Genomic DNA, 11,414 nt, shown 5'->3' on the forward strand with positions numbered 1-11,414 from the left:
CTGTGGGTCAGAATGGACTCCAGGCAGTGGGTGTGGTTTGGGCTTTGCTCCTGTGAAGATTGACAGGCTTGGAAACCCTGTGGGGCGGTTCCCCTCTGTCCTCTAGGGGCGCTGTGAGTCAGAATGGACTCCATGGCAGTGGGTTTTTTGTTTGTTTTTGATTTTTGCTTTAGTAACAAACAATTTTGTCCTCTTTCAGAGAAACAGCCCCCAGGAGCATCTTCCAGAGAGTTCTGGGCATCTTAAAGAAGTCCTCCCATGATATTGAACTGGCCTGCAGGGATCCTTCCCAAGCAGAGCACCTGGCTTCCAGCCTGCAGCTGATCACCGAGTGCTTCAGGTGTCTGCGGAACGCCTGCATCGAGTGCCCCGTGAACCAGGACTCCATCAGGTGGTGGTTTTGTAGTTACACAGCCCTTATGCGTGTGCACGCTGCCTCTGTCCGTAGGTCTGGCTGGGTCTGTTAGGAGTGGTTTTGGTGTCCTGGCATCATCCTTTCTCATTTCATGACCATCTTTTTCCCCTCCAGGGGAGGGGGTGGGTCCATTGCACGTCTTGGGTGGGAGCCTCATAAGCCAGGATGCAGTGGAATACCCGATGGTGGTGTTTACCAGTAGGGGTTATGTAGATTTCTTGTGCTTTCTTGTGCTTATAATGTGTTTTCAGGTATTTGGTTTGTATACTGCACAGTGGGAGGAATCCTGTTCTGATTGTTTAATTCTGCATTCTCCTTCTTGAATGCACTCGTGTTTACTTGTCACTTGTCTTAGCTATACATGTTCTGACGTTTTCATTACTTACCCCGTGTTCACATTGAACAGGGAGCCTGCTTCATCCGCTTCTGAGATGTCCTTGTTTCCCTCAGAGCATAAAGGTGCAGAGTCCACTTCAGTGATTCGACCATGTGCGTGTTTTTAACGCAGTGGAGAGGGAGCCTCAGAGTTGCCTGGTGGTGGTCTTTTTTTCCCACATTAGTCTCCCCTCAGAACTGAGTGCCTTCCCTCTTTGATTTGATGAGATCTGCTTCTTATCACACAGTTATACTTGTGGTGAAGTCAGGAGCCACACAGACGACGCTCCCCTTGACTTTCCTGGACTTGAATGTGGATAGAGCCTCCAGGCCTCCCTGTCACAGCTGTGATGTGTGGAGGTGGGCTCCAGAAGCTCTTTGCTGCCTAGACTGTCTCGTCCCGGAGGCTGTCGTATGATTGATGAATGTTTTCAGATCAAAAGGGACGGGTAGAAAGCCAGTGTTGTTTGCCTTCAGTGCTAACTGGGCCTGCCGTCCGCTTGCGTGTGAGCGAGTAGAGGCAACAGTACGCTCTGATAATAAACGTTTCATTTTGACTGTTGCCTGTGTGCTTGCTGGAAGCAGTGGCCAGCAGGACAGTTTGGGTTGTCCTTTTCCCAGGCAGGGCAGCCCCTGGTGGGGTGGGGGTGGGAAGGAAGGAGAGCCTGAGAAGCGGCATGGCTGACTTTGTGCTCAGCAAGCCTCAGTGGGGGGAGGGAGTGTTTGCAAAGCCTGTCCTGAGCACCAGCTCTGTCCCGCGGCTTTACTGGAGGTACCCTGGTGACCCCCTAGACCCCTGGCATAGTGTGTTGCCGTGTGTCCGTTTTCACAGGAGAGCTGTGACTCTGAGAGGTTAAATACCTTGCCCGAGAGCCACTCTTTAGTGCCAGAGCCTAAGAATGTTCTCTCTTTCTCCAGACATTCTGATTCTCAAATCCAAGCTTTCAAGTGGTCTGCTGCAACCACCCACCCTGAGACCCACAGTGGCCCTGTTAGCGTGTGGGTGCACCATGCGACCCGGGAAGAGTGTGCCAGGCTCTCTAGTCCCTGTTTTCTCATCCCTAGGACAGGCACAGTGCCTTCTGCGCAGGATCGATAGGAGGTTTGCAGGAAATGACGCGTGTGAAGTCCTATCAAAGGCTGGGTGTGTGGGACGCTACAAGGCTGTGCTGCCTTGGTAATGATTGGGGAGTAGAAGGTGGTGAGAGTCTTCGTGTTCTTTGAAAAGAGCTGATTCTTTCTTTATTGATTGTAAAAGTAATATATGTGCAAGGTATAAAAATCTAAACATTATGAAAAATAAATACTATGACAAATAAAATTCCCACTCTCATGAAGATAACCATTGCTAGTATCACCTGTTTCTGGCATGGTCATCAAGGCAAGGGCTGTGCTTTGTGTACTAGTAATACCTGTGCTGCAGGCAGCTTATGTCGGGCTGAAGTCAACACTTAAGGAGGCCTTAATTTTCTTCCTTGTACCGTTTAGAATTGTATGTCTGTTCACTGTTGATTTTCAAGGGGAAATTCTAGCCGCTTAGGCCATTGGCTTGGGAAAAGACATTTCTTAGTCACAAATACAATAACAATTCTAGCTGAGGACTTTGTGGCCAGTCTAAATGAAAACCAGCGTTTCCATGCCAGTCAGGATGCAGATGCCACCAGCACCCGTTAGTCTGGTACTTTAAGTTAGTAGAAAGTTCATTGGCAAGGTGCCGCATTGAGGCTAGGTCTTCTCCCATCTATTGGCTGAATGTTGTCCTCTGGGTGGACTTTGCCAAGGGTCTGTGGAGCAGGGTGTGTTAGAGCCAAGCAAACCATCTAAGCCATGGGAAACTTCAAGAAGGTATGCCAGATGTGGAAAGCAATGGGTTCTGCATGTAAATAACCCCTATTGCGGGGTTGCTGTACTTCTCTTAAAGGGACAGATAGGAAACTTCTCAGGCTTTGTGGGCCAGTGATCTTGTAAAATTTCAACGCGTGCATTGTGTAACAGTCGTAGACGATACCTGAACGAATGTGGCTGGGTTCCAATAAAACTATTTATGACCCAGAAATTTTAATTTCATAAAATTTTCACTTCCATGAAATTATATTATTCTTTTGATTTTTTTTTTCCTCAAACACTAGAAAGCTGTAAAACTGTTCTTAACTTACTAGCCATGTAGCAAGAAACCTGTCTGCCTTCTGGTAACTGTTCATGTGTAGAAGCCTGAGTGGGAGGAGAGTGGTGGGCCAGCCTCTTTGCTGGGAGGCCTTGTCGAGCCTCCTGTCTCCCACCAGTCGTATGCACAGGAGAAGGGAGAAGGAACAGTGGTTCTCTGACCCCCTGGCCCTGGGAAAGGATGAGAGGACCCTCGCCATGTGCACACTGACCCTGGCTTCTGCAAGCCCCTTCCATTAGCTCATTAACACAGGGGTCTGGGATTTCACCCATTCAGATCGGATTCCTCTCCTTCAGTGGTGAATGTCTTGATTGGTTCTGATTACCTTTAGAGAAGTAAAGAAACGTGGGGACTGTGTGAGGGGTCTGTTGCTGCTGGAACAAATTATCACAAACTTAGTAGCTTAAAACATCAAGGTTTATTATCTCACGGTTCTGGAGGGCAGAAGGCCAAAATCAGTCTCACTGAGCTGGGTGTCAGGGTCTCAACAGGGCTCACCTCCAGGAGAGTCCATTGCCTTGACTTTCCAGCTGCTAGAGGCCACCTGCTTTCCTTGGCTCACGGCCCCATCCTCTGTTTCTAAAGCCAGCAACATAGCTTCTTTCAGTCTTTCTGACTGTGCCCTCTTATAAGGACCCTTGTGATTATATTAGGTCTGCCACGGTAGTCCAGAATAACCTCCCCAGCTCAAGATCGTTCACTTAATCACGTCTGAGAAGTTCCTTTTGCCGCATAAGGTGATATATATTCATGCTTTGGAGCATTAGGACGTGCGTGTTGTTGAGAGGCTCATTATTTGGACTACCACATCCTGCCCTCTGGCTCTGAAAGATTCGCCTCTGTCCCACATGCACCGTATATTCACCCCAGCACCAGCTCAGGCTTGGAATTTTATCTAAGTCTCATTAGATCAGAAGCCCAGGCTCATCATTTGAATCATGTGAATGATACAGAGTGAGGCCCTGCATGTGATCCGTCCAGGGACAGAATTCCTCTTCATCTGTGATCTTGTGAGATGAGAAAACAAGTTACCTGCTTCCGGCATACAGTGTGGGACTGGCACAGGATACTGACTGTAGACCTTCCCCTTCCACAGGGGGGAAAGTGGGAAGGAAGAAGTAAGTAGTCACCAGTCCCAAGCAATCTCAGAATCCAGCTGGCAGACTTTGTTAGTTTTCAAGCCCTGGGAATGATCCTCTGTGGCTTTCGGCCCTACCCTCTAGGCCCTCAGCTCTGCCCACAGGGCACTCTTCCTTTTCTCGAAGGGAAGCACGCATTTGGAGCTGAGGAATTTCATGAGCATGTTGCCTGCCTGTAGGATTGGGGGAGTTTGACAGGCTTCTTTCATTTCATCCTTACTCTGTCTCTTTGAGTCCAAGGTGACAGGTTTCTAATGCTATGATATTCTCAGAAAACTTGTGGGTCTCCTATGTATGCTATGGAACTATTAGACAAGAGGGTCTTCCACAGGTCTTTTCTGGTTAATCTCATTTTTCTCCCTGGTTTAGGCTGAGATGGCTGAGGGGAATCCGTGAATCATCTGCCTAATCACTACAAAGCTCTCCATGTGACCAGTGCTCTGACCTTTTGATCCTGTGAAGCATTAGCAAAAGGTTGTTGGGCCTTGCCCATAGCAGTCCTTCCTGACAGTGAATTCCCCAGTTTTAGCATATGGATGGGCTGAAAATTGGCTCCTCTTCAATGAACAGTTCTTCCCTTTGTCAGTCTCTTTGGTCTTTTGTTTTAATGAACTGTTCTTGCTTCTGTCAGTCTCTTTCTTTTATATTTTACTATAAACAGCAAGAGGAAATTGGGCTGTACCTTTACCATTTTGCTTTAAAATCTCAGCTCAGTGTCCACTTTCATTGTTTACAAATTTTGCTTTCTTCCTAACTGTAGGACACAAGTCAGCCAAGCTTTGTTCTGCTGTATGTATAACAAGGGTCGCCTTTCCTCCAGTTTCCAACAACGTGCTTCATGTTTTCTTTTGAGCCCGCACCAGCAGAAACTTCAGTGTCCGTATTTCTACCAGCATTCTGTCCAAGGCAGTCTAGGCTTTTCCTGTCATGTTCCTCCGAGTTCTTCCTGCTTCTACCCATTGCCAACTACAAAGCCATTTCTACACGTTTTTAGGCATTCATTACATCAGCACCACATTGCTGGTTCCAGAATCTATGTTACTTTCTTCTTCCTGCTGTAACAGATCACCGTAAGTGCTTAGTGCTCGTAACAGCACACATCGATTGTTTTAGTGTCCTGGGATTCAGACATTTGAAATGAGCTGGCAGGGCTTCCTTCCTCTTGCAGGCTCTAGAACATCCTGCCCTCAGGCCTTTTTCAGTTTCTCAAGGCCGTCCACATTCCCTGACTTGTGACCCTCTTGTTGGTAGTGGCATCACTGTGACCTCTGCTTCTGTCTGTGTATCTCCTCCCTGACTGTGCCCTCCCATATCCCTCTCACGGGGACCCTGGTGATCACATTGCCATATACTCACAGGTGGGAATGTGGGCATCTCTGAGGGGCCATCACTCTGCCAGCCACAGCAGCTGTTAATCAGTAGTCTTAGCACTGTTCACTGAGTCATCAGTTTAAATGAGCGTTTAAGAGAATGAACGTCTTTGTCTTTTTTTCTTTTTTTTAACATAATACAGGAACTTGGATACAATTGGTGTTGCAGTTGAATTGATTCTTCTTTTCCGTGAACTGCAAACGGAGCAGGAATCCCTGTTGACAGGTAATACGCAGTGTCATATCTGGCTTCTTACTGAGTATCATGTCGTTGATTGACATACATGTGCTGTGTTTCCCACACTAGAAGCTTCATGGGTGAACTAGGAAAGCATCCTCACAAAAGTCAGTGAGGGCGAGTGAGTCCCTATCCTCCTTCCTTCAGTGTTCATGGATGTTATGTAACAGACCCTGTTGTAGGGTCAGCTGTGACCAAGACTGACCAAGCAGGCAGAAGTCTGCCCTCAGAGAGCTTACATTCCAGTGAGGGGAGCCAGGTACTAAGTATGTTAATAAGTTGCACGTGTATTCGGACAGAAAGGGATGTCTGCTCTGGTGGCTGTCATATGTCCTATCAGTGGCTGTTGAGTCAGGATCAAGAGGGAAACCCAGTTTCCTGATTTGAGTATCATGAAGTTTTGTTGACTTACTGGAGAGGCTGTTCCTTGCACTCTCCGGAGAGTGAAAGGGCTGCCTCTTTCTCCAGGTACAGAAACTGAAGCAGGGGGGAGATGGGCAGAGGCAGGTGTGGGAGTTCCCCACACGGTTTAACTCTTTCTCTGTGTGTCTGTTTTGAAGTCATACTCTCAAACTCTTGGGCCTTTCTTTTTGATTTTGAACTCTTCTTTGGGAAATGGTAATTCTTTTTTGAATGAATGACCTAACAATTTACACATGAAGTGTTTGCTGTGAGTTTTTTGAACAGCAGTTGTTTTCTTGAGTATTTCCAAGAAATTGATAGGGTCCAGCATTTAGTTGTAAATGTTAACTTATATATTTAAATGTATTTTTACAACTCTATTCTATAATGTAATAGAATCTTTAGTGCTCAGAATTGGAGGTTGAAAATCAGCAATTAAAGGCGTATTTTGGTCTGTTGCAGAAAGGCAGCTACTTGTTTTTTTTAATTGTGATATGAGTGAAAGTTAACAGAGCAAATTCATTTTCCATACAACAGTTCATACACATTTTGTTTCATGACATAGCAATGTCCATAATGTAATGTCCCTCTTCCTTCCTGTGGTTACCCTTTCCCTACGTCATTCTTTCCTATGCATTCCTGCCCTCTGAGCTGTCTCCCTATATATTCGGTCTCCCATGGTTGATTGTTCTAAGGAGTGTACTTACCTGGTATAAATGTTCATCTTACACGCCTGCATCTTTTGTTTGACTGGAAACCACAAGAGTGAGTTTAGTTTCAGGCCCAAAGGGTGACTAGGGGCTATGGTCTTGGGGGTTTCACTCATCTCTGTCAGACCAGTACCAAACTGAAAAACCAAACTCACTGCCATTGAATCAGTCCTGACTCATAGCAACCCCTCCTTGGGTTTCTGAGGCAGTATCACTACAGAAGTAGATTGCCCAGTCTTCCTTCTGAGGAGTGGCTGGTGGGTTTGAACCACCAGATTTCTGGTTTGCAGTCAAATGTCCTAGGCACTACGCTACCGGAACTCCCATCAGACCGGTAAGCCTGGTGTTTTTTATGATTTTGAATTTTGTTCCATATTTTTTTCCCACTCTATCCATGATCTCCTATTTTGATCCCTTTCAGGGTGGTTGACACTGGTAGCCAGGCACCATCTAGCTCTTCTGGTCTCAGGGTCTTATAGGCTGAGGTTCTCATGGTCCACTAGTCCCTTGGACTAATTATTTCCCTGTGTCTTTGGTTTTATTCACTCTTCTTTGCTCCAGATGAGGAAAGACCAGTTGTTGCGTCTTAGATGGCTGCTTGCAAATTTTTTAAGACCCCAGTTGCTACTCATCAAAGTAGAATATCGAATAGTGTTTTTGTGAAGTATGTTATGCCAGTTGAGCTTCACGTCCCCCACGACTGTGGTCCCGTGGCCATGGACCCAGTGACTCACTCATTCCTCATGGTGTTGGGCTGTGGCTAAGAAGTTGCTATCACTCTGGAAAGGCAGCTGTTTTTGAAGTCTGTGTGGAATGGTCACTTAGTAAAAAAATTCAGCATGTGCTTTGATTTGTAGTTGCTGAGAAATACTGAGGTGCTGGATAGTGGGTCCCTGGCAGAAGCTGAGAGCTGTGGTGGAGGAAGAGGGCTTCTCTCTTAATGATGGATTCCTAAACAAAGATGCAGACTGGAATCCCCGCACACACTCTGTGATGAAGCCACTCAGTGGAGCTGGCCCCTCTCTGCGTGGGTAGGGTCCCGCTCGCCTGCTCAGTCACACTGACATCAGCCCCTCGGTCCCCTGCATCATCACGTTTTCCCTCTCTGCCCCGCCATTTTCATCAGCATATGGTATGCTCTCCTGTTCATCGTTGAGAACACCTTCCCTTGACTCCATGTCCTCTCCACCTACTCTCCTTTGCTCTCAGATTTGCTACAAGTGATTTGATAGTTGATTTTTTACAAAATACGGTATATGACCCAGCCTTTCCTCAGGATATTAACATTCTCTTCGCTGCTGCAGGAAGATGATCTAATGAAAAATTTGAAAGAGCAGATTTCAAAAGGGCTTTTATGAACCAGTTTGCCATTGATGAGTGTACTCTTGTTTTGTTGGTGGCTTGGCTCTTTGTTGATGTCTACCAGTCACAGGAGGTAGTAGATCCTCACAGGCTGGTTGCACATCACGTGCTGAGAGTTGCTGACAGCTCAGGCAGGTGTGGTTGTATCAGTTTAATTTTTGACAACTTTGCTGAGGCATCATTTACATTATATACATATTAACAATCATTGACACATTTCATATAAAAGACATAAAATTCATCCACTTGAAGTGTTACAAGTTCGTGATTTTTACAGAGTTTTACAGAGTTGTGTAGAAATCATCGTAGGCCAGTGTTAGACTCTCACCTCACAAAGGAACCACGTGCCCATGTGCATTTAGTCCTGGTATCTGTCCCCAGCACCCAGTGTTTCCTTTTATGGATTGTACTTTGGTGTTTAGTCTAAAAACTCTGCTTAACCCAGAGTTACGGAGATTTTCTTCTAAAAGTTTGATAGTTTTATCTCTTTTATATAGTACAGTGATTCATCGTCTTTTCAGTTTTATGTTTGGTGTGAGGTAAGGCTCTAAGCTCATTTTTTTGCATGTGGATATACAGTTGTGCTGGTAGCATTTACTGAAGACTCCTTTCTCCATCAAGTCACTTTGGCACCATTTCTGATGATGAGTGACTGTGAAAGTGTGAGTTTACATCTGGACTCTGGTACTGTCTTCGCTCTGTGTTCCCGCCCTTCTGCAGTACCACCTTGGCTTGATGGCAGTAGCTTTATATTATGTGTTTTGAAATCAGGAAGTGGAAGTCCTACAACTTTGTTACTCTTTTTCCAAATTGTTGAAGCTGTGGTAAGTTTTGTGTTTCTATATAATTGGACTGCCTGACAGGTAAGCAGCTAGAATTTTAGTGGAAATTGTTTTGAATCTATAGATGAGTTTTGGGAGAGTTGCCATTTTAACAACATTGAGTTTTCTAATCCTCAGACATGGACTGTGTTTAGTTTTTAGATCTGTAAGTCTTTAGTTGTATCATTGGTGAGTAGATGACCTGTATTTATGGTGAGAGTTGGAACATGTTATTACTGAGGCAAGAAGGAAAATGGAAGTTAAGTGTTGCTTCTCACCCACCTTCTTGACAAAAAGAGTTAGTGAGTGAACTTACTAAGCCTTATCTAGGTTTTAACAATGACATTTGGCTCTGACAGTGACACTTGAACATTTTTGTAGCATGTTAGCTCACACCTAATATGTGTGATCTTGTAGCAGGTGTTCTGCTTCTGGTATGGTGTCCCTGCTGCCTTTCCCTATTTCTCTGAGAACCTTATTCTGGGCAGCTTCTTAGCAGGATGTCTGTGCCAGGTTTTTGTTACCACCCTTGAGGTAAGAACTGTAATTACATTGTCAAAATAGTATGTAGCGTATTATTGCAGGGAGTCATTGCCGGTGTGAGGACTGTCTCATGCTCGTCAGGTGTGTGTAAACACTAGCCCGAGCTATTTTAATTGCGTTATTGGTGTTGATTTTGGCCTTTGTTCTTTTCGGATCTGTAAAAATAATGTTGGCATTTTTGAGGAGCTTTGTAATGTTTGCAGTATTTACATAAAGATGGGTTGATAACCGGTTTGGTAAAACTGAGCTGTCGTTTGTACTCGGCTGGCGTTTTCACTTTGTTTCTGGGACGTCTTTATACACTTTTTCCTTTTCGGAATTGTGTTCTGATCCAGAGCGCTCAGTTTTTGTTGCTTGATGAATTGCCGGGTCAGTTGGCTTCCACACCTTACTGTGCTGGCTATGTGTGTGTTAAATGGAATTTCACAGGGACTGGGGGTTAACGTTCTGAAATATGCCATAGGGAGGTGTGTTTTTAATGATGGCTTGTCTGAATAAAAATGAAGTTATTTTTCTCGAAATTTATATAATTGCATTACGGAATAATTTTTAAAATCTCTAAAAAGTAGAATGAGGAAAACTCAGGCCCACTGTGTCCTCAGGCGCATGAGACAGACACTTGGGCTTTGTCGTGTCGTTTTTCAGTTTGCACGTATGGTTATGAGTGTGTATTTGCCGTGTGCTTTCCTGCTTCGGCTGAGATTATAACATGAACTTAATTCTGTTTTGAGGCTCTTGGCTTACTTTGTCTGCTTACCTTTTTAATTTCGCGTTTTGATTTTGGACAGCAGTCTTGTGACTCTTGTCTGGAAAGTCAGTTTTGCGTTGCTGTGCATTGTGAATGGACAGCTCAGACCATCCCACCCTGTCCCCTTTCTTCCTTACAGCAGCTCTGCCTTTAAGCTAGTGGAGCCAGGAGCCCTGCTCTGTGCTCAGCTAGGGATTAGGTGACAGAGTTTGAAGGGTAGGCTGAGGCGGGGGGCACCAGGGCCAGGGAAGCTCCGGTGACAAAGGCCGGGAGCTCGGGAGCTGGGTCAGCAGGGTAGCCCACTGTTCCGGGAATGCGGAGACCTAGAAACTCCGAGGGGTCTCAGTAACCCGCTTGTCCTCAGCAAGGTCTGCGTGGAGCTTCCCCATGGCAGCCCTTGAATCGGGCCGGGATCTTCTGTTTCAGCTCAGACACCCTGCTGCTGTTACCGTCCTTGGTTACTCCTCCTGCCTGCTCGGGGAGGAGAACCTGGCCAGTCCTCTTCTCCTGCTTTATGACCTCGGGCAAGTAACCTGACCTTTCAGGGCTTTGGTCCACTGGTTTGTAAAATGGGGATCAGGTTACTACCTACCTTCAGAGGTGATTGTGGGGTGAAGGAGATGGTACGGTTAGGACGCGGTGGCTGGCACATAGTGGACGTCAGGGAATGTCAGCCACCATTGGTGTTAGTACCTTTCCCATGACCTTATTCCTTCCTCTTGTTTTCCTGGTGCTGCAGTCACGTGGTGTGTGGTTCCACAGGCCTGGGGCCCTCTTCTCACTCAGGACCTTTGCATGTGTCATATTCTTCGTGTGGAGCACGGCCTGGCCTTAGTGTTAACCAGAGCGCATGCTTACAGTGTAGGGGCACCGCCATAGCGGACAGAGCTCTTGTCAGGTGGTGGGCTTTTAGTTATAGGGAATGTGTCCCGAGGAGGGGTCTGGGTTAGGGGTAGGCACTCAGTGGGAAGCAATGTCTGGTTACCACAATGTACCAAACCCAAACCAAACCCACTGCCGTTGAGTCAGCTCTGACTCGCAGGGATCTCCTGCAGTGGAAGTGCCCCAGAGGGTGTCCGGAGCTGTCAGTCTTCACGGAAGCAGACTGCTTCATCTTTCTCCCGCGG

At 46.2% G+C, this 11,414-nt stretch overlaps 1 protein-coding gene across 1 annotated transcript in view; it reads left to right on the plus strand.

The window, feature by feature from the left end:
* Positions 1-11,414, plus strand: part of ATXN10 (ataxin 10) — a 222,788-nt gene that overhangs the window by 38,092 nt on the left and 173,282 nt on the right. The window contains exons 2-3 of the mRNA XM_007955645.1: positions 200-391; positions 5,607-5,689. Coding sequence (XP_007953836.1) covers positions 200-391; positions 5,607-5,689 — 275 coding nt within the window. The remainder of the gene's footprint in view (positions 1-199; positions 392-5,606; positions 5,690-11,414) is intronic.

This window comes from Orycteropus afer, unplaced genomic scaffold, assembly GCF_000298275.1.
Source record: "Orycteropus afer afer isolate SDZICR_OR568_19922 unplaced genomic scaffold, OryAfe1.0 scaffold00524, whole genome shotgun sequence".
Classification (NCBI taxonomy): Eukaryota; Metazoa; Chordata; class Mammalia; order Tubulidentata; family Orycteropodidae; genus Orycteropus; species Orycteropus afer.